The sequence below is a fragment of the Simochromis diagramma genome, unplaced genomic scaffold, assembly GCF_900408965.1.
Source record: "Simochromis diagramma unplaced genomic scaffold, fSimDia1.1 OVJJ01000131.1, whole genome shotgun sequence".
Taxonomy (NCBI): Eukaryota; Metazoa; Chordata; class Actinopteri; order Cichliformes; family Cichlidae; genus Simochromis; species Simochromis diagramma.
Window position 1 is genome coordinate 8956685 of NW_024387200.1, and position 24155 is coordinate 8980839.

Consider the following 24155-nt stretch of genomic DNA (forward strand, 5'->3'; position numbering starts at 1 on the left):
GTTATATAGCGCTTTTCCTCAAAGCGCTTTACAATTCCACTATTCATTCACTCTCACATTCACACACTGGTAGAGGCGAGCTACAATTGCAGCCACAGCTGCCCTGGGGCAGACTGACAGAAGCGAGGCTGCCATATCGCACCATCGGCCCCTCTGGCCAAATCCAGTAGGCAGTAGGTGAAGTGTCTTGCCCACTGACACAACGACCGAGACTCGATTACAAAACAAACTCCCAACTCTTGAGCCACGATAATAAACGAATTATTAAAAAGCAATTTAAAAGCATGCTCTGTTGGCTTAAGATCAGGTAACTGATTTGTTTATTTAAGAATATCCCATTAAGAAACTCTGCTTTAGCAGTATGCTTTGGGTCCATTTACACCATGAAGCACCGTGCAGTCTGTTTTTTGCAGCACTTGGTCGAATCTGAGAACTGTTACATCATCAATACACAGTTGTAAGTCAGTTCAAAAGACAGTCCAACATGCCCAGGCTGTAACATTGCCTCCATGTGTGACAGACATGCTGGTGTGCTTCAGATCATAAGTTCTTCTCCCCTTGCTTTTCTTTTTCCATCAACAGGTTAATCTTGGTTTCATCTGTCCGAAGACTGATTATTTTTTTTGTGGAGCTATGCAGGTTCGTTTAGATGCTTTCTGGGAAAGTCTAATCAGGTTTTCTTGTTCTTGACTGTAAACAGCGATTTGCATCTTGCTATAAACCCTCTGTATTTATGTTCATGAAGGCATGTCTTGATTGTAGACTTAGATGCACCTACCACCTTGAGAGTGTTCTCGACCTGGGTTGATGTTGAAAAGGTTTCTTTCTTCCTTTTTTTTTTTTTTTTTTTGTTTAACCATCAAAATGATTCTGCCATCGCCTACTTTTGTAATCTTTGTGTGGTCTTTCAGGCATTTTGGTGTTCTTGAGCCGGTCAGTGTTTGGTCACTCCTGAAGTTTTTGCTATCTCTCGGATGATTTTGTTTGTTTGTTTTTTCAGTCTATGGCCTCCCTTACTTGTACTGACATCTTTGAAATTCCAGTGAACAGTTACTAAATCCACATTCAACACTCAGAATCCGCTTCAGAATAACACTGGAACAGGCCTCGCCTGCCCAATTAATTTTTACAGTTGACTGACAAAACTGGTTGTGTACTAAAAAAAAAAAAAAGTTATAACATCTACACAGTTAATGCATTGCCTTTGTCAAACAGCCCCTGAATTAAAGGTGAAAGTCTGCACTTCCATCACATCTTAATTGTTTGATTTAAACTCCACTGTCATGGTGTATAGAGGCAAAATTGTCTCACTGTCCAAATACTTATGGAACTAACTGTATTAATATGAATGCAGTAGTACTGTCTGAACTGTTTCCATGTAAAACACACATGTCTATAAATTACATTCTTAATTTAATCTCCACGTCTTCATCTTATAGGGACTGATGCATGTTGTTTGTTCACTCAAATAAATGAAATATCACCATTGTTGGTTTTAAACAATATTGTTACTGAACAAATGGTGCTTTTCAAGTTTACTTGAGTAATTAGTGTTATTTCATGTAATACTGTGCACTCAAAAACAAGCTTTTCAATTTGCTTTAAAAAAAACCCCTCAGGTCAAGTTATTCCACCCAAATGCAAAGTAACTGTTAACTTGCCAAAGCACTGCTTTTTGTTGTAATCAGACTATTACTCAAGTAAACTCAAGCTGTTTGTTAGGAGTTAACATAGGTGTGTGGAACCACTTAACATAACCTTTTTAAGTAAATCCCCAAAACTTATTTATGAGTGTTCTTGTCAATAGAAAAATGATGTCGTGTTTCTCCTTCTTTGCACCTTCAGTTTTACGGTTCAGATATAAATCTCTTACTCCACACAGTTAATAATTCTGATGCAATTCAAGGTTAAAATTTACATAACTTTCTCATACGTGACTAAGCACTGATAGCAGTGACAAATGTGTGCGTGTGTGTCTGTGTGTGTGTGTCTACATATCTTGTAGAGATATGAGTAATAATAATAATAATGACACCTTATCTGCTAAACGGAAGGACCTGTCTTGTTCCATTAATTCACTCCTACACATCCGTACGCGCGCGCACACACACACACACACACACACACACACACACACACACACACACACACACACACACACACACACTTTTAACTGTCATTAGCATCCTCTATTCTCCTCTGCAATCAAGAAAACATTTGCTCGCGTGATGGGAAGACGCAATCATCTCAGAATCAGACTCTTTTCTAATCCACAGCAGGAGTTCGGGACAGAGACTTATCAGCTTCTACCTGCATCCTCAGAAATTAGTTTGACAGTGTGCTGCAGACAGCATGATATACAGTGTTTAAAGAATACAAAACCTTCCCTCATCTGTGTATGTATATATGCTGACATGCACAGCTGTTTTAATTAGCATGTGCTTCAGTGATGTCTGACCTAAAAGGGTCACTAATCACACGGAGACAGGGGTGTTTAGACAACCGTGATGAATGATCCTCCCCATGAGAGATAGTGTCGGGAATAAGAAAAAAGGAGTGAGAAAGGGGAGGAAGGTCAGAGTGACCCTGAGCTTAGATAGTCTATTCCTAGTCTGAATGTTTAAAAAAAATAAAATAAAATAATGAACTGTTCACAAATCAAAACTCTGTTCACTTCTCTTGGTATCAATCAATGACTGTAGGAAACATATACACTGATTTGTATGGATATTCATGGTAAGAGAAAATCTCAGAATGTACTTTCACATTGATAAAAAATAAATAAATCTGTGAACTCATCAGTTTATCTGTAATTGATACATATGACTTTGGTTTTGTAATATATTAAGACAGAAAATCCTCGATTTACATTCACAGCAACTACAAATACAGGGAGTGCAGAATTATTAGGCAAGTTGTATTTTTGAGGAATAATTTTATTATTGAACAACAACCATGTTCTCAATGAACCCAAAAAACTCATTAATATCAAAGCTGAATGTTTTTGGAAGTAGTTTTTAGTTTGTTTTTAGTTTTAGCTATTTTAGGGGGATATCTGTGTGTGCAGGTGACTATTACTGTGCATAATTATTAGGCAACTTAACAAAAAACAAATATATACCCATTTCAATTATTTATTTTTACCAGTGACACCAATATAACATCTCCACATTCACAAATATACATTTCTGACAGTCAAAAACAAAACAAAAACAAATCAGCGACCAATATAGCCACCTTTCTTTGCAAGGACACTCAAAAGCCTGCCATCCATGGATTCTGTCAGTGTTTTGATCTGTTCACCATCAACATTGCGTGCAGCAGCAACCACAGCCTCCCAGACACTGTTCAGAGAGGTGTACTGTTTTCCCTCCTTGTAAATCTCACATTTGATGATGGACCACAGGTTCTCAATGGGGTTCAGATCAGGTGAACAAGGTGGCCATGTCATTAGTTTTCTTCTTTTATACCCTTTCTTGCCAGCCACGCTGTGGAGTACTTGGACGCGTGTGATGGAGCATTGTCCTGCATGAAAATCATGTTTTTCTTGAAGGATGCAGACTTCTTCCTGTACCACTGCTTGAAGAAGGTGTCTTCCAGAAACTGGCAGTAGGACTGGGAGTTGAGCTTGACTCCATACTCAACCCGAAAAGGCCCCACAAGCTCATCTTTGATGATACCAGCCCAAACCAGTACTCCACCTCCACCTTGCTGGCGTCTGAGTCGGACTGGAGCTCTCTGCCCTTTACCAATCCAGCCACGGGCCCATCCATCTGGCCCATCAAGACTCACTCTCATTTCATCAGTCCATAAAACCTTAGAAAAACCAGTCTTGAGATATTTCTTGGCCCAGTCTTGACGTTTCAGCTTGTGTGTCTTGTTCAGTGGTGGTCATCTTTCAGCCTTTCTTACCTTGGTCATGTCTCTGAGTATTGCACACCTTGTGCTTTTGGGCACTCCAGTGATGTTGCAGCTCTGAAATATGGCCAAACTGGTGGCAAGTGGCATCTTGGCAGCTGCACGCTTGACTTTTCTCAGTTCATGGGCAGTTATTTTGCGCCTTGGTTTTTCCACACGCTTCTTGCGACCCTGTTGACTATTTTGAATGAAACGCTTGATTGTTCGATGATCACGCTTCAGAAGCTTTGCAATTTTGAGACTGCTGCATCCCTCTGCAAGATATCTCACTATTTTTGACTTTTCTGTTCCTGTCAAGTCCTTCTTTTGACCCATTTTGCCAAAGGAAAGGACGGTGCCTAATAATTATGCACACCTGATATAGGGTGTTGATGTCATTAGACCACACCCCTTCTCATTACAGAGTTGCACATCACCTAATATGCTTAATTGGTAGTAGGCTTTCGAGCCTATACAGCTTGGAGTAAGACAACATGCATGAAGAGGATGATGTGGACAAAATACTCATTTGCCTAATAATTCTGCACTCCCTGTAGTGTAGGAGCCAAACTCACGTCCACAAAATCTTTTAAAATTATCAAATTATCAAAAATGTATTGCTGCCTGATTGATCATCGCGAATAATGGCCGATGGTAAATCAAGTGTGTGGACACTTTTAACGTATTCCTACCTGAGCTGTTTGTTTTGTTGCACATCATTGTTCATGGTAAAGCTTCAATCTAACCTGGCCTGGACTGCAGATGTAAATTAACCGTGTTGTTTAAATTCTTTTAATGTTTTTTTCTTTGGTTTATGTATATTCGTTTACATGTATGAAAGGAAAGAAAAAAGAAAGGAGTATTTATCATACCAACACAAACAGGGTGACAAAAGAGTAACTAGTAAATCATACTTCATGAAAAATAAAGATGTGTTTTAACTGAGTGATTTGATGTCTTCTCAGAGTTCTCTAAGGTCAACTGAATTTTATTTATGTAGTGTTTTTCATAACTACTACGAGCTGTAATAAATCATTGGAGTGATTTATTATTAATCGTTCATCAGGCCCCGTTAGACCCTGAACTTGAGCTGTTAAGAATACGGATGGGTGGATGTTGTGATGGTGTAAAGATTCGTCATGGCCACTAGAGGGCACGAAATGTAAAGGTTTCATCGTGCCTTGGGATTCCAGAGCTATAGCGCTGCAGCAGAAATCCGGCGATCAAATGTAGTCAAATTACCATTTTTATCACAACACTGTTCCCCGCCACCGGGGGTTTCCCATCATGCGTGCTAAATTGAAATATCTGTGTAAATGCATCTACTTTCAAAGCTGCAGTCTGAGCAACGTGTGTGTTACCTGCAGCTGAAATCAAAGGATGTTTACCTGGGTTGTTCAACAGCAGGGACTTTCCTCACCTGGGGTGATCTGCGATTTATGGGTATGGGTGGCAGCACAATTATGACACCTTTTAATTTATAGTTTCCCTTACAAAGCCTCTCTAACGTCAAGTGCCGTTCTCAAAGCTAATATCTCACTTATTTTCCAGACAGTGTGTGGGAGAGCTTTCTACACACGCAGAATGAGGGCTTTAACCATCAGATAGGTCAGATTTTGGTACACATATTAAACCCAGAGTGTCTAAAGCCTCCAGCAGATAATGAATTCATTAAGGAAGGGGTCAAGAAAAAGGTTTTATCGCAGAAGATGACCATGGGTGACATGGGTTGTCAGGGGTCTTGAAGACACCTTCTTGTGCGTACATTTATGTTTGTGTGTATGCGTGTGTGTGAGTGTGTGTGTGTGCGTGTGTGTTGAAGCACGGGTAAGAAAAGGAGAGCCTTTGAGGATGCTCCCTGTGTGACTCCTTTCTCCTCCCTGGACACTGCTTGCGTGTTGTTTCAGTAAACAGAAGGGTCCAAAGATGATCCAAGACAAGCACATTGCCACTGCAGCCCACCCAGAAGCCAAGGTCAGCACTACTAACCTTCCGACACATGCGTAAACTTACACACTAAACCAAGCTCACACACAAAAAAATTCCAGGTTGACTCAAGTGTTTAGTTTGAAACTAGAACTTTATCCACCTTTGTGCTTGCAAAGTAAAACGAAGGTAGCAATTAACCCGGATAAAGGAGTTTTGAAAAAGTCCATACACTTACATACTTGACTGGCCAAACAGCCCAGATGTATATACTATACCTTTAACTCCATGTTGCCTTTTTTGGAGTGATGCTCATCTGTATTGATGGGCAAACATTCATAGAAGCTGAAATATTTCTATGACATAATTACCAATCTTGTTTTTCAGATTTTCTTGCTGAGCCCATGAACATTTAATTCCCACTGAGCAGTTGGGGGGGGGGGGTAATTATTTCTCCCAGCAGTTATAATACCTACAGCTTTCCTGCCATCCAGGACTGGGCTCTTTGAAACTCAAGAAGATAATTCCAATCCTTCATCTTCTTCAAAAGAGCAGGCTGTCAGGGAAGAGCTGGACTGTCAGCGAGGGAAAGCAAACAAGCTGAAAGAAGAGGGACAAACGAGACAGAGAGAGTTTTAGAGAGATGGATGGTTTGAAAAATAAAGGGCAAGTAACTTCTCTGAGGGCCCAGTGCTCACATATGGCTAGGCTTTGCTTGTATAGCCTCACTTCAAGGCGAAGGGCCCTGCAAACATAAACAGTAGAGAGTCTGCAGCTGGAGCGGGGAGGCAGCCGCTTGCTCACCGAGACCTCTCTACACTAAACAATGGATCAAGTGACGCACAGGCCTTTGGCAGTGCAACAGAGACCCGGGCTGCTTAGAAAAGCCTTTCTTCCGTGCGTTTATATCTCTACTCTCTCAATATTTACCCCATGGGAAAACACACAATTTTCCATTCCTTTTGTTCTGAAAGCAGCAAAAAGAGTAGCCCTCCCATTTCCATCTCTCCCACCTTCAACACAGGGCAGGGTCAGAAAGGATAAGTGTCCTTTTTGTGCAAATCTTTAAAAATATTATACAATTTTTGACAACAGTAGAACCCCAGCTAAAGAATTTAATAACTAAATTATTGCAACAGCTCGATAAAGGTGCTAGGAATGAAAAGATTATAGCTTAAAGCTTAGATTTGCACTGAATCTCCTACACTGATATTCCCACACATGGCCTATTTCCAGCCGTGATGAGGGGAAGCAAACAAAATGCGGATTAGTCTCCCTTACTGTGTGAGTCACTGCATTAGAAACTTAGTTTGTACAAGTGTGTGCATGTGTATCTGTGTGTGTGCATCTGTGTTATATCTCTTTTATGATGGGGCACAATGGGGAAAGGAAGGACTCGGGAGCTAGTGAATTAACCCAAATTACAGCTAGCAGTTACCCAGACAACTGGATAGGAATGAGGGGCAAATGGTGTGTAATTTTGTAATGAAGGGGGAGTTCTTTTTCACATTTCGAGACCTCCTCTGCCTGTTACCGTAACAGGAGGACTCTGTATCCCTCCAAAACAGTTGTTGCCTGCTGAGTCACCTAAATGTGTGCTTTTTTTTTTTTTTTTTTAATAGGCCTCGGATAGAAGCTATTTATCTGTTTCCACGTTATCATCTATGATGGTCAGCTAAGTTTCTTTTACGATTTCTTAATGGTTACCTTTATTTTCAGCTTATTTTTTAAATAAGCTATAGTGTTGCATGAACTTTGACGAGAATTATATACTATGATTTCCTCTATGAGCTCGTAAAAAGCCCTAATAAGTAATTTTCTTAGCCAACCAACAAGTTAGTTTGTAGAGTTGTGATGTTTAGATGAGTTTTACTGAAATAGTGAGAAGTTTTTTGCATTTTTTCTCTTTTCTGACTCATTAAAAGTTGGTTAGAAAGGTTAAGTAGAAGTGCAAACATTAAAGATCTGGTAAAAGAGGGTAGGGTGTTTGCTCACTGCTCAAATGGGATTAATTTGCACCCACACAGTCCTAATAAGACAGATTAAAAAGATTTTTGAGCACAAAACCTTTAAGGCCACAGTGAAATGCAAGTTAAACCAAGGATGTGAGTGTTTTGCATGATCAGGAATTTTTTACGCTGTACAGGAAATAGTGGCTGGAGGGACTTAAGTAAGAAATTCTGACACCCACACATGTTGTATGTGGCTTGGCACATACAGCATAATAAATGCAGGAACTAGCACCTACATACACACACCTTCCTTTCCCACAATATGAGGTCAGAAAACAGTGCTAGGAATAAATTAATTTAATCCAGTCTTAAGTAATGCATTTAGAGAATTTACTATAGCATTTATTGTTACAGTTGTCCATATTTGATATTTTGTCATGTTTATCGAAACAGGTGCACACATAAACAGAAAACCTGTGAATAAGGCAAAAACAGACTTTGTACAATTCTGTTTGTTCTGTTCTCTGCCAAGCTGTCGCCACACTGCTTCGGTGATGTTAAGGTCTGGGCTCTGGGGAGTTCAGTCCATGACTGATCCTTTTGCATTGTGTATTTTTCTATCCAGTTATGCTTTTACCACACGGGCAGTGTGTTTCATCAGATGCTTTCTGGATAGTACTACATGGTGGATCAAAATCTGATGGTACTTTTCTGCATTTAGATTTCCATCAGTTCTGACAAGATCACCAACACTACTGGCTGAAGTGCAGCCCCATGACAGAGCCTGTGTCATGTTTTACTGTTGTACCTCTCTCCTGAGCTCCTCTGTGAATACTGACAATTTGAACCAAAAATGTCAAATTTGTATTAGTCACTCCATAAGATGTGTGTAGATACAAAACTGGTTCATCCTTTGAGTTTGGTGCCTTTTTAATGCTTGAATGATTCTTATACCGACTTAAAAACCCAAGAACTGGACTGAAAATGAATGTAAAAGCAGTCAATGTCCACATAAAAACTTTGACCTTCAGAAAGCTTTAAGAACTATTGCTCGAAGAACTATTTTGTACAGTACTGTAAATCAACATTTATCACATTCATACGCTGAAGACTTGGGATTACTTTTTTTCAATGTGTATGTTATTTTCTTTTTTAAATTTCACAGTGTCTTTAAAACAACAGATGCAGTTCGTAGCGCAGATTCTTTTGGTTGCTTCGTTTTATGCATTTATACATGAGCTATTTCTTAATCTGTGACAGCCTGCAGATGTTCTTCACAGACTGCAGAGTGAACCTATAGAAACCCGATCCAAAGATGACTGCAGGTTGAGGTCAGAGTGGGTGACAACACTCATTCAGTTTTTTACAAATCAAATCAAACTAGGTGTGACAGTCTGACCTGTGAAAATAAACTTAGAGGTTCAGGGCCATCTCTTCGCTTGACTGTGTTGCATTTTACAGGCTTACAGACACTCAGGTTATTGTGGCAGGAAATATAAACAGACTTCTCAACCTTCCCTCGACACATAAAGACAAGAAACTAATGAGAGGACTGGAAAAACAGTCAGCCTCTTTGGTGGGATTTCTTGTAGCTCCATCTGTGGGAAACGGCCTCCCATGGCAAGTAATAAAATACAATAATCCAACTGATTTGAGACATTGTCAGTTATAAGTCATGGCAGCAGAAGCAGATCTTTGTTATAATAATGTAGTTAGTACTAAGGACATGAAAGCTTTGTTTGCCACTGAGCCATGCTAGCTGACATCCATTAGCCTGGAACCACTGCAAGCCAGTTAGTGAGCTTCACCATTGCCAGTAAACACAAAAAGATAAAAACGATAGGGATCTGCAAATCTCAGTTTTGGATGAATCAGAAACAAAGAGAGAAAAATGTTTTGGGGACTTGGAAGAGAAAAGGCTTTTGATTCATTAAACAGGTGTGACGGATGTGTGGCTTCTAATTTAGCAAACATAGCCATGATCTACCACCCAGACACACACACACACACTTTACCGACCTGCATGATTTGTTGAGGCACGTTCAGTGATGTTCCGCACTTTCTCATTTCTGCTACACAGAGCACAACACTTAAACAGAGCAGCTTTCATTTACATCAACACAACAGCTGAAAGAGGTCAAACACAGCTGTGTGTAACAGAACAGTAATGTGCACTCCCAAACAAACAAGATGACCCTTTTTTTTTTCATATTAAGACAAAGCTTAGAGTTTGATGAATTTGACAAATGCAACTACAACGAAAATTTTCAGATGATGGGTGAATGGAAGGGCATGAATACTACCTGCCATCACTCATCTCGCTGCTCCACTTAAGTCTTGAATTGCTTATTGTTATTACACTAATAGCACAGCAGCTCTCCCCTCTGAGGGGCACAACTCAGCAGACCCACAGAGCGCTCAGATTACAGTGCAGACGACTGCAGGGAAACATCACCATCTACATTATGTAATGTCCACTCTCTTGGGAGGTGTGAGGCAGCAACGGGTGTGGAGTGACACAGACCTAACAGCCATTAAGGAGTTTTAAGTGGTATCTCTGCACAGTCACCAACACTTATTGGGTGACAATTATGATATCAGTCACACAAGCCTAGAAGCCAGTTGTTAACCCCTTAACAACCACCGGTTGGCAGAAAAAGAAAACGTGTAGTCCCAGATGCCAACCACCTACCAAATGAAAAGTTTAGTCATTTCACAGTTGCTGTATTTAGGAACAGCTGATCAGCCACTATACCTGTGTGATCAGCCTAAAGGGCTGACACTATACACTCCTGCCTATGCTAAGTCCAAACCATAACCATGTTTGATGAGATCTGAGTCAGCTTCGCCCTGAAGTTCCACTTTTTGTTTCTCTGTTGGAAACAGTCCAGTGTAATGGAAATTATCTGTTGTCATCACATGATACATATATACAACTTACCACTGTGACGACAAAGTATAGTGCCCAGCCAGTGTAGAAAAAAAGAAAAAAAAGAAGAGCAGGGAAACTATTTTCATAAAAGTATATGCACGTTCAACTAAATACTTTCAAGAGTGATTACACTGAAGTTTATTTTAGTAACATACAAGAGAGTTCTCTTTTTTAAAAAGTAAAAATAAAAGACAATTTAAAAGATTCAATCGTTTTAAACAAAAGAAAAGTATGAAAATTTGCAGACAAATCTGCAAAACTGTTCACTAATACAAATTCAAATGCTATTTTTTCCACAGGAACTTGTCATTAGTTTTCCAGAGACTCTTGCTGTCCTTCTCCGCAGACACGGTTCTAGCTGCAAAGTTGGTGGTGATGCAAACTCTCTGCACTTCTAAATCTGTTAATCTATTGATACTCTCCTCATTACCCTCATTCAGGATGTCCCAGAAGTCTTTGCGACTGCCCTTCGATGCCCGTGCTGTTGTTTCGACCTGGTGTGTAGTTTGGGTGTGTAAGGTTGCATCAGAGTGGGAAGTGAGTGCGGACGGTGAAGGCGTGGTAAGATTGGTGCTTACAGGTGCTACGGGTGGTGTTTTTGGGATGTGTTGAGTACTCTTGGGTTTGGGTTTTAGTAAGTCATCTAGGATCGAGGTGTCTCCTATCAGCTCTGTTAGGTAGGAGCGATTAGTGGAGATGGAAGGGGGCTGAGAATTTTCTCTCTGCTCCCTCTGCAAAGTTTCACTTATCCTCAAAGATGACTTCTGCTCCTGCTCTTTTCCTCGTGCTGTGGGTTTGGATACCATGGTGGAACTGCCATGGCTGAGGTCCGAAGAAGAAGGGGTATCTCTGTCTGTGCAGTTCAGGCGAGCAGAAGCCTCCCCAGACCCAAGACCACTGCTGCTGACTCGATCGCCGCCAAGACCACCACCAGCTATGTGGGCTCCAGAAGTAGAAACACTACCTCCCTTTGTCCGCTTGAGTCCTCTGGCACTGCAGTGCGTCTCGTCCTGCTCCTCTGACTCAGGACTTGGAACATCACTTAGAGGTTCCAGCACATTCCTTTGTGATATTCTTTGCTTTTTGCGAGGTTTTGGAGTATTGCCTTTTGAGTTTCTAGCCTTTTTTGGTGGCACAGGAGTTTTTTGCGATGTTTCAGGTTTAGTTCTGAAATTCTTTTGAGTGAATGTCAAATTTTTTGTGGCTTTTGAAGCATCCTTTTGTGGATTTTTGGTCTCTGAGTTATCAGCTAAGGGGGAGGCTTGTGCTGAAACAGGTTGTGGGAAGTTGTTTTTGACCGTATCAGCCAACTCAGGGAGGTTCAGTGAAGTGTAATACTGGTGAAGCAAGGCCAGCCTCTGGGTTGAATCTTTGCTCAGAATTTCAACAGCAAACTGGTGGACTGTGGGAAATTTGAATTTTTCTGCCATTTCCTCCAGCTGTTGCCTGCAAAAAAAAAAACGAAAGGAAAGAAAAGAAAAAGGGCGATAATGAAGGAAGAAAGTGCAAAAAACCCCATCTAAAAATAGAAAATTGTGTTAGATACTGAAGACGACAGGATATTTTAACAACTAATGGTTTCTCCTAACCTCTATTCACAAATGCACAGTAAGATCAAGGCTAGAATCTGGCATCTGTGACCATAAAATGCCTTAAAATCTCAAATAATACCTCTTCAAAAAGCCACAAGGCCTATACTATTAACTACATATTGAGTGAGGCCTAACTAATTATAAACATCCCATATTCATGCTCATATCCAGAAAGCAGTGCAGTGTGTAGTACTTTTCATTAGCTCCTAGGCACCTATTAAAACTCTGCTCTAACAATTATTGGGGACAGAAATACCTCCGTGGTGGTAAAGCAGAATTATAGTGGTGTTACTAGCATTTGTGGCTTTTACTGAAAAAACAAAACAAAACAAAACAATACAATAAAAGTAGGAGCAGTATAACCTGATGCGCATGTGGATTTTAATCATTAAACACCAAGGTTAACTGAGGCGATAGCAATATAACTAGTGTGTATTTGCTTCCTGGTGAGCCTCCAGGCAGGGATACAGCCCTCGGGGAGTGAGACTGGAGCCACGAACAGTGTCTGTGTGTCTGCGTTTGAGTATTTAGAAAGGGGTGGGGGTGATGCAGCAGAACAGAATCGTGTATTTGAATGCTCTGCATGTGAACGTGTGCTAATACTTGTTAGGATATGTGTGTGTACGTATCAGAGTGAGTTTGGAAGTCCTAAGGCGATCATTTTGGTTAGTCCCAGGAGGGCTGCGGTTGTGAAGGAGAAAACTCCTGCACTGTTGGGCATGGTCATAACTGGGTAATCTTTGGCACGATGCTGGGAAATAGGTGGAAGGAAAAGCTCAGAGGTGGTCCCTCACTAAATACACATACACAATTACTGAGGCCCAGGTGGGGCACTCAACACTATATCTCCGGTAGGTTTTGGCCTCATTCCTCACTGCTAGAAATTCCTCTCTCTTTTCCTTTCCTCCCCATTACTCCTCTATTCAACCTTCCTCTCACTTATTATCCTACTTTTTTCCTCCCATATCAGAATTTTTTTTACTCTTCTGTTGCAGTTTTTCCCCTACACCTTCATCACCTCTCCCTCTTTTACCCCCGACCTCTCTTGTCATCATGTGATTCTTCTGCCTTAAAATAAGTTAAACTCTTTTACAATTCACTACCTGCGTATAGCTTTGGGAGTCTCGCCAAAGATGAAGGTGTTGTGTTTGGTGTGATGCACACTCTTGGTGGTAAAGGTGACTGGATGATCCAAACTGAGCTCTTGCAGCCTCATAGTGGAATGACACGGCTCACTGTCTGGCAAACTCGCCGCCAAGCTCTGGCACAATCAAACAAGAGTAAAGTTTCAGAGAAATATTGATCCACTCTTTGTCAAGTTACCTAACAACAACATAGTTTATAGTCATTACTGGTGGACCAGATTTTCAGGCATGAAAGAGCATGTAAAAAATGAAGTACTGTGCTGCAATTAATGGACAGTCTTAAGTCACTGGTCCTAAAAGTCCTATAATTGTGCTAAATCATAATGAACAGCATTTATTTACCCCATAGTTCTACTCTTTTTAAAATTAATTTCACTGATCAACTCGGTTTCAAATCAGCACAAACTGCCCAACAGTAATCTACAAGTACCACTCCCATGTAACAGGAAAAAAATGTGTTTTATAAACTGGGTGAAATGATCCTTTAACTTGCCATCAACACAGGGTTGAAGGTATGACGCTTGACTGAGGGCTCTATATTATACTATGTGAAGAATCAATGGATCAGACCAGTGTTTGTACCTCTTGGGTTCCTAGAAGGTGATTGGCCGGGAGCTGAGAGTACATTTTGCGTTCAAACACGTCCCGTACAGCAGCTCGACTGATTAGCTCTTCTGCTTTGCTGCCACCCACAACGCGCTGGTTAGAGTGGGTGTACACCACCTCCTGTACACCTCCTTGAAAAGAAAAAAAAGTCCATCAGAATTGGTACAATTTTGTTATTAAAAGTGTTTAAAGTAGCACTGGAACTAACCTAGCATGCAGTCAATAGTTCCATTCTTTTCTTTAGATGCCAGGGTTGTCTGACTTTTCAAAGTTGTAAATGAAACAGCCTTCGGCATCAAAGCTTCCTTCTCTGTTGTGCCCGTCACAGGTCTTTGCCCAAGTTTTTGCAATTTAACTCTGGATCTCTCCATGTGTGGACTTACATGTTCCTCCTCTGAAGATGAGAATGTCTCTATATCTTCTGTGTATTTTGATCTTCTTTTATCCCTTTCACTTGCACTTTGCCTCCTTTTACTGCAGTCTGTCCTTCCTCCCCCCTTCTCTGCTCCATCATGTAAATATAAAGTATCCTTTTTGGACCACGACTTTGCCTCTAAGTCGAAGTCTTCAGATTCATCTGAGTAACCATCAAACTTGTGTTTTTGGCGAAATGTAGTTTTGAGTTTATTAACTTTATTTTTTTCTACTTTAGAGTTTTTATTGCCATCTTCATCCACAGTAATTATTTCACGTATCTGCCGTTTCAGACCCGTGTCACCGTCTTGTCTCCCATTATCTCCATTAGCTCTTAATTTTCTGTCTGAATTGCAGGATGTGTCCCTGGTTTCTGTTCCCAAATGGACACCGACATTTCCTGTGATGGAGGTCGACGTGTCTTCCCTTTTTTTCTCCTCAGGATCTTCCTCAAAGCAGCTTCCTTCATCTTCTGGACTCGTTTGTTCTTCTAGCGCTGGTGCTTCTTTGACTCTTTCAAAGAGTTTGGAGAAACCATGCTGTTGGAGACTCATTCGACCAGGACCTGTTGTAGCACTCCTGCTCCTATTGCAATCATCTGTACTGAAGTTTGAGGCCTTTCTCTTGAACCCCTGCTCCCTCTCATCCTCTTCACTGCTGAAGTCCAGCACCCCTGTGGAGACTTTTGATGCATCGCTGTTCTCCTTCACTGGTTTATCATTTGGTACATGGACTTTTGTAGGTGAAGAACCTCCAGCTTCCTAAAACAGTAGACACAAGGTAGAAACAGACTGAGAAAGAAAGGACAAGCAGGGCAGGCAATACATTTCTCTTATTAGTTGCATCTTGTTGTAAGTGAACTGTAGCTTTAGCTCAAAAATCCACCTGTATCACCACTGAGTGACCCAACCAGGCAATCTTTCAAGTGATACAAAGCTATTTGTTAACTTTCAAGAATGTGGTTTAAAGCTTCTATAATGATAAAAAGAAAAAGGGTCATAACGTGTTCCAGTGTTACATGAATGAATCTCTGGCTGCCCCCCAACTGATTCGAATTTCAATTTCATGAACTAGGTGACCCAGGTTAGCTCATATTTTTGCAGGTATCCAGGTTCTTTGAGTATTTCTGAATTCACTATAGTGTTTCAGGGTTTTCGTTATTTGTTTTTGGATTTTTTTTGCAAGGAAAAAACTGCTCTGACTGTTCTCAGTGGAGTAGTAAAAAGGACAGCATAGTGCACACTGCAGGCCTGGCTGGGAAAAGGATGATAAGGGGTACCACTGTATAAATAAATAGCTGAAAAGTGGAAGACAGACTTCATTGTGGTATGTGCCTTACATTAGAGCAAACAAGTAATGACACCCAGCTGTTTATATGTGGTGGTGACACAACAAGAGCCTCATGCTTCAGTTTCACTAATAGAATAAAATGTTATCTGTTATCTTCCATAGCGTACTCCAGAGTCTACTGCACTTGATGTGTTTGCAAGTATTAATAGTAGTTAATTGGAAGTGTGCAGTACAAGTTGGTCACTTTCACTCTCTCAGAACAGCAGCTGAGATCTGCTTAATGAGACTGTGTGGCTGGTAGACTGACGGACAGCAGGGTTCACGTGGGAATGGGAAGACAAGCGGTCTGCTTGGAAAGAATGACAGAGTCAGGGATGTTCTGAGTTTCTGAGAAGAGAAGACTACTCACGCCAGCTCCCTTTGTCTCGTCCTCCGTGTCTTTGCCTGTGTGTGTACTCATCATAACACCAGCCTCCACTTGCCCTTCTCTCTGAGAGGAATTCATCAAAACAAACATTTCAGTGAACGGCATCAACTCAGTTCTGTCACAACCATCAGCACAACAATATCTTTCACTTTTGATATTTAGTATAACACTGTGAGAGACAGGTTAGGTTTTCTGCAGGATACCATTTTTATAACTGTATGTTTAAACATATCTTTAATTTGAAATGTAAAGGGAAATCCTATTTGGGCAATATCCTGCTTTTTAAAAACACAACAAGCAACCTAGAGTACTGTGACACTGTTGTATGTATAAATCAAGATTTCTGAATCCTGCTAACCACCCTTGCGGACGCAGCTACAGCCAATTATTTTAACAACACCTGAATTCAAAGATTAAGAGATGTAGTGCATTTATTATGTAGATGGAAATATGTACACCCAGTTTTCTCTGTGCTCTGAGATGATGAAACCAGAACAGTCGTACCTACCTAGTGTAGTTTAAGTCTTGATATTGAGTGGAAAATCAAAGCAAGTGTTAAATGCCTCCAAAGGCCCAAGACAAGAAACAGTAAAAGTCATTTTGGTTTGTGAAACCCTGAATTGCGACTGTGGAAATAAATCAGTGGGATGATGTGAGTCCAGGCGGGCAGCAGCACACACAGTCAAACAGTAAAAGGTCTGTCGGCTATCTAACCTCTAAAATCTTGCGGGTGAGACAGGTCCCTTGAGTTTGCAGCCTAAATAGGTTTTTGATCCCAAACAGTTCATCCTTATGGTCACCATGCCCCCGCACTGCTTCGAAATACCGCCGGGAGCTCTCTTTGCCAACTACAGAGGAGTGCAATTGCTGGAAAATGGGAGAGAATGTGGAAATGCAGCATCTAATTTATATACTATAGCTTCATCTGTATATACAGTATTTAAATTGCAGATTACATTATGTCTATGAGTTTACAGTAGTCTGGTACCTGTTTGTAAATTTGTCGTAGGTATATGACCTCTTCCACAGTCCCCAGTGAGATCAGCCTAAGAACAGTCACATCCCTGCACTGGCCAATGCGATACGCCCTGAGGAGATGTATAAAAAGTATGATGCTTTTCAACAGCACAAAGTGGCGCAATAACACCAAACATTCCTGCCTTGACTTTGGATGCAGTATGCAACAGTTAGGAATTACCAGAATATTGTTAGGTTAGCTAAAGAGCTGCAGCAAAACACTGCTATGAAATAATATCTAGTCAGGTGGCAGCCTACCTGTCAATAGCCTGAAGGTCATTGGCTGGGTTCCAGGTGGGGTCAAACAGCACCACAACATTAGCACCAACAAAGTTAAGACCAAGACCACCTGCCCTAATAGAAAATACACATATTAGTAGGTTTCAATACCAAATACTACCTAGGATAAAATTAATTGCTACAAGTGTTGGTATTTCCAACTGACATGGTGGAAACCAGGCAGAGGTTGATGTGAGAGGAGCTGTTAAAGTCTCTGACGATCTGGACTCGCTCTTTGGATTTGGTGGATCCGTCCAGTCTGCTGAAGTCCAGGCCCACAGCCATGCAGTAGCTCTCCAGCACATCTAATAGCTAAAAGATTCAATACACAATAAATGACCATTTAGGAGTTTATTAATCAGTAGATTTGTATAGAAAATAGATCCTACACGTGTAAACTGAAGCAGCATATCTAAAAATATCTGCTGGACTTCAGTCTTTACAACTTATACTTACAGATCTACAGTGAGGCTAAACACTGAGCACTACACTGGCCTGTATGGACACCATGATTAGCATTAAAGTAAAACCAAGGTCATGAAAATATGGCTTCATATCATGCTTCCTCCCATCTGCACACTCTGCCTTCATCCCACGCCCACATCAAAAATTAAGTACTTTCAGTTATGATGTGAAGACTGAGAAAAAGAAACTTAGGCTCAAGGTTATAACTAACTAAAACTAATATAACACCTAAAAGTGAGTGTGAAAGTGCTGTAAAATTAAATGAAAACAAAACCTAACTGAGATAACACAACAATACTTAACATACAAATATTACTTTTAGACTTAAGCCTATGTGACCGTGTATTATCAGACTGCTCTGCACTTTAATCTCACCTACACGATAATGACAACAAATCTAAAACTATTAAAAATTTAACGAGTAAACCCACTCTGAAACTAATTCCAGAATTATAGCAGACGCAGCAGCATTTCAACAGAACCTCACAAAGACACCTGATGTATTCCTGGAGAGAGTGAAATTAAACTGAACAGAAAGCAAAAACTATAATAACTGCTGATTGATATACCTGAAGCTTAAATGAGCTATACTGTATCAGGTGACTACAACCATTAGACTGCACTCTCAGTCTAATTGTCTTCACCACAAACTTATAAATAAACACGATGTAATGAGAAAACCACGTCCTCTAGACCTTTTTTCTATAAGCAATTCATCTAACAGAAGACGCGATTAGCAGGGTTCAGGCTGCTCCTTTGTTCAATTTTATTTTATTGGCATAGCACCAATTCACAACAACAGTTGTCTCAAAGTACTTTGTATTGTAAGGTAAAGACCCTACAATATTAGAAAAAAAACCCAACAATTGCATAACCCCCTATAAGCAAGCACTTTGCAACAGTGGGAAGGAAAAACTCCCTGTTAACGGAAAGATTTAGAACTGGTTTCTAAGGATCACTCTGAGACAGGATGATATTTTGCAAATGAAGGAATGCAGTCCTACACATGTGTTTAATATGCATACAGAAGGACATATCCTGGTCACAAAGAACTCAAATACTCCTCATAGTGTTACTTAAGGTCAAGTTAATGCCATCCAGAGTATCAGGTTAGACACCATGTTTCCAAGATTTTTAGGATCAAGTACAAAAACTTCAGTTTGGGATGATTTAGAAATAGGAAATTAGAGGTAATCCAGGTCTTTAAGAAATGCCAGTAATTTAACTGGTAGATTTGTATCATCTGGCTTGATGAAAAAATAATGCTGGGTATCATCTGCATAGCAATGAAACTGCACAGAGTGCTTTTTAATAACACTGCCTAAGGGAAATATGTATAAATGTAAAAAGACCCTAGAAGAAGACTCCCTATTTAAATGAACAAATTGGAATCTATCAAAATAGATACGACTCGGTATTTAATTCACTCATTGCACAACATATAAACCTGCAATCACACATCCAAAGTCACAGAAACAAAAAATGCAAACGCAGCTCTCACCTTGGTTGAGAGAGAAAAAATAAGCACTTTATCTCTCTTTTGTAGATAAAATTTGAGAAGCTTCTGCAGCACCTAAAAGAAAGCATAAACCTGTTAACCCCCTTTAGAAACTGGCAGTGAAGGGATCACGCAGCTGTTTTCGTGCTTTACCTTCATTTTTCCACTGTACATTGGGTCTGACAGGGCTTCAAATGCTTCATTTTTGCATCTATGCACAAATTCTGGAAACTTCTGGAATACCTTTGCACAAACAGCACTCACATACTTTTCCTAAAAATAAGTAGGAAAGTCATTTTAATGATCTTGAGAGAATCGATCCAGAATCATGTGCAAAGCAACACAACTCTACCTGTTTCTTGCTGGTGCCTGGAGTAGACTGAAGGAGTGCTACATGGTTCGCAACTTTTCTCAATATGGCCAGGTAGCTAAAGTACAGCTCCTTCATATGAACACCATCAGAGTTTGTCTATGATAGAAGGAAAATATTATTTAATGTAAGAGACAAAGCATCTTCTTGTTGATTTTTATACATGTGATTTTTATGCAAAAGCATAAAGTTTCCTTTCTGTTTTAATGGGATCTATTACTTAGTGTATTCTAGCAGACTATAATGAACTTTAAAACAGTTACTTAATGAAAAAAAAGATTAGGCACCTTCACAAAGACACTTTATATAGACTGCAGTTAAAATACATTGTGATATTTTGATGTGATACTTTAAAGTGGGTAAAATAAAATGTAAACAAACAAACAAAATATCCAATAAAAGTGATTTTGGTCTCAACATATAGAATCAAGTTGTGCTTGGTAAATTGCAGGGACACACGATAGCAGAAGAGAAAAACTAACTTTATAGCAGCAGCTTCTGCGGGTGCGTCTGCTGTGACAGTCACATTTTTCTGATGACCTTAGGAGTAATGTCACATCTTCACTGCCGAGCACTGCCTGATACACTGTCTGCTGAAACTCTGTCATAGAGCAATACACCACCTTCAACGAAACAACACATACATACATATACAGAAGGGAATTAAGTCAAATAAATCTGATTGAATTTAAAAAAATGTAATTATGAAAATGATAAAGGACAGTAAGTGATCAAAGTGTTGGTCAGTCTGACGTCTAGTCTTACCCGGTCGTCCTTCTTGGGCAGTTGTTCTTTGATAAGAGCTTTAGTCCTTCTGAAGAACCAATGAGAAATCTTCCTCACCAGGGCTCTGACGGCCTTCCTCCCTGTAGCGAGAGCGCGTTTGGTTGCGCTGTGCCTCTGCCCTTGCTCAATTGGATCTGAAAATTTGTTCTTGAAGTGGCCTAAGCTACCAAGACAACCTGGTATAGCCCTGAAGAGAAAAGTAAACATAAATCTGAATCCCTGCATAGAAGTTAAATAAAAACATAATGCAATTCATTAAATTTAATTGAAAATGGGGCAAAGTCTACATATTAAAGTAAGATCTTTAACAGTAAGATTTAACGGTTCTTGTTAGTAAGACGGTAAGACCAGAGGCAAGCATTTGTGGAGGTGTGGGAGTGCATTAGTGCCCATCTCTGCACATTGATGGGACCATTGATGTTGAACAGTCACGGATGTTTTTCAGGGAAGGCTGAATTCAGGTGCTAAAATGGTCTAGTTAAAAATGCCTTCTTTAGGCTGCTCCTTTTAGGGGTCACCACAGTGGAGCATCTGACTACATCTCACGCTATAACTAGCATACTGCTCTCCAACACCAACCCTCTGCATGTCCTCCTTCACTTCGTCTATGAATCTTCTTTGTGGTCTTCTTCTCAACCTCTCACCTGGAAGGTCCACATTCAGCATCCTTTGTCCAATATATACATTATCCCTGCTCTAGATGTTCAAAAAAATCTCAATCTTCCAACTTTGTCTCGAAACCGCTCAACCTAAGCTAAAATATCTTAACGTCTTCAGATCTGCCACCTCCAGCTGCACCTCCTGTGGGAATTAGTGGTGCTATCTCCAAATAATACAACACAGCAGGTCTTAAAACCATCTCGTAAACCTTACTTTCACACTTACTGCAACATTTCGGGAACACATCACTCCGTACACTCATCTCCACTCTGCCAGCACTCGCTTCTTCACTGTTATGCACTGTCCATTGCTTTGAATGGTTGATCCCAGGTATCTAAATTAATCCATGCCACTACTGCCGCTCCTTGCCTGTCTACCCTCACTACAGATTGCAATGCCATCTACAAATCTTATAGTCCACAGAGACTTCTGCCTGACCTCATCTGTCAACCTGTCCATTACCATCGCAAACAACAAAGAGCTCAGAGCTGATCCCTGATGTAATCCCACTTCCAGCTTGAACTCACATTTCACCAGGTTCTCGCTGTCCTCGTACATGTCCTGTACCAACCTCAGTTTTCTCTGCCACTCCTGATTTCCTCATGCAGTACCACAGTCCCTCTCTTGGCAGCCTATCATGGCCCATTAAAAACACTGTGCAAATTATGAAACAATAAAAACAACAGAGGAGGCCAAGAAATGTTGAGCAACTGAAATCCTACAGTGGTCAAACACTTGCTGAGGGCTGTAAAAAGAAAGGGTAAAGTGAAATAGCCTCCCATATCCAAACATGTTCCTGACTTGCATTGCTTTATGCCTCTCACAGTTTTTAAAAGACAAGTTGTGATATAAATTTTAAGGTTGTAATTTTAACCCACCAATCCATAACACACCACAGCTCCTCCAGGTTGTTCTGTAAAATTGTTCCAGTGAGACCAATTCTGACCTGATGGAAATACAAAGTTAGCATTAGAATCCTGACTCAAAGTTGAGCTTGCTAAAAGGTTAAGAAATTAATGTCTACAGCCTCAAAGACAAAGCACATCAACACTTTCCACTATCAGTTATTTGATACTGACCCATTAGTAGTCCATACTAAATACGAGAACTCTGAAATAACAACACAAGCTCTCTAACCTTACATCTTAGCTCCTTCATGGCCTGAGTGATCTGAGAGTCTGGATTTTTTATCTTGTGGGCCTCATCCACAACCACAGCAGACCAGTCAATCCTGTAGGGAAAAGGCAAAGATATAATCTAGGGCATAAATAGATAAGGCAAATTTATTTACGGCACAAAATTGATCTAAAATGCAACTAAAGTGCCTTAAAAATAAATAAAAACCAAAATGAACAATTTCTTAAGTAGCCTAATTTATAAATAGTACTAAATGTACTATACATGTTTTTTAAGCGTGGGTCTTACTTATTAAACTGATCCAGGCAGAGACGAAGAGTTTCATAGGTAGTGAGGGCAATTTCAACTCGCCCTTTCTTAATGCGGGCCAACTCCTCCTCTTTCCTCAGTCCGTGGACCACCACACACTGGAAGTGACCCCATGTGTCCAGCTCATCTTTCCAGTTATAAAGCACTGACAGTGGGGCCACAATAAGGAACACCTTAACAGAAATGTCACAGAAATGTCAAAATTGTGACTGTGATATTCCACTGCTGTCACTTGTTGCACTTTATCAAATACATAGTGTGTGTTTTTTCTTGACAATTTTGTTAAAACACAGGTCACATTTTTATGTAAGCAAGCTTTAAAAAAAAAAAAAAAAAAAACTACTTTGCTGGGATTACTTTGCTCAGATGACTGCTGACTCTGCAGAAACTGGGCCTGTTGTTTGCAATGTCCTCCCATGTGCCTGTTTTGTGCAATACAGCAGCCAGAAAACCAATGACCTAAGGTGAGATCCAACAGACGACAAGAATGAAAGGAAGAGAGCCACAGGAAGCAAAATTAAAAACAAACACTGGCACTTTAACAGTTCTCACAAAAAAAATAATGTGCTTTGTACCTGTACAGTCTTTCCCAGGCCCATGTCATCTCCCAGGATGCAACCTCTGGAACGGATGTAGTTATTGTAAATGAACCTGATACCTTCTGCTGGTAAGCTCTAAGGTATCTATTGATGGTATAGGGAACTCGGTCTTCATCAGCATCACTCAGCTCTAACGGGACACATAACCTGGGGTCTATCAGGCTGGTAGGAAACCAAGGTTTCTCATGCATGAAGTCCCTCAAACCAGGTCTCACAAGTTTTGAGACAGGTATGGCTTCCGCCTCTTGTTCGTCCTCTCCCACATCTTTATTAGCGTCTTTAAATATCACCCATGCTGTATCCTCATTAAGAGAGCTGGAGGTCAGTTTCTGGATAGTGGCTTCTCTCAGGACACCATGTTTTGGGTGTAGAGCCAGACAACTGTCACCTTCACGCCATTCTGCTGCAAAATCATTGTGACATTATATTTATTAATGATGTAGATGTATTAAAGAATTCACATTAACTTCCAGTCATTAAAATGACTGCAAATTTAAACTTGGGCAACTATAACACAGCTATAACATATAACAATAATCCTCGCAAATACTCTTTAAGAAATTGGTCAAAAAAAGGAAAGAAACGTCTTTGCAGGAGGGGGTATTTACCACCAACTGTTAAAATATGGCTAATCACTAAATTTGTGAATGTAAAAATGAACGTAAAAGCTACTTGATAGAAATATAAACATTATCTACGGAGAAAACAGACAGAATAGGAAGAAAAACAGAACAAAAATACCTTTTCCAACTGCAGAAGTTGAAGCCATTAGGAGGAACAGAGGCTGCACTCTCTGATCTTCTTCCGGTAGAGGAAAAGGCACTGTAGCTTGTTAGCCTGCTAGATTAGCTCAG

The 24155-nt window shown here is 40.3% G+C and overlaps 1 protein-coding gene across 1 annotated transcript; it reads right to left on the reverse strand.

The window, feature by feature from the left end:
- Nucleotides 1-8930: 8930 nt before the first annotated feature.
- On the reverse strand, nucleotides 8931-24155 carry ercc6l2 (excision repair cross-complementation group 6-like 2). Its single transcript, XM_040050901.1, is given in 21 exon segments — nucleotides 8931-12153; nucleotides 13403-13560; nucleotides 14027-14181; nucleotides 14259-15225; nucleotides 16164-16244; nucleotides 16896-17048; nucleotides 17170-17269; nucleotides 17457-17552; nucleotides 17644-17789; nucleotides 19444-19515; nucleotides 19594-19713; nucleotides 19793-19909; nucleotides 20293-20433; nucleotides 20576-20783; nucleotides 22135-22202; nucleotides 22394-22487; nucleotides 22682-22875; nucleotides 23060-23161; nucleotides 23278-23366; nucleotides 23369-23704; nucleotides 24043-24155. Coding segments are annotated over 21 exon segments (4587 nt in total). The 5' UTR covers nucleotides 24071-24155; the 3' UTR covers nucleotides 8931-10991.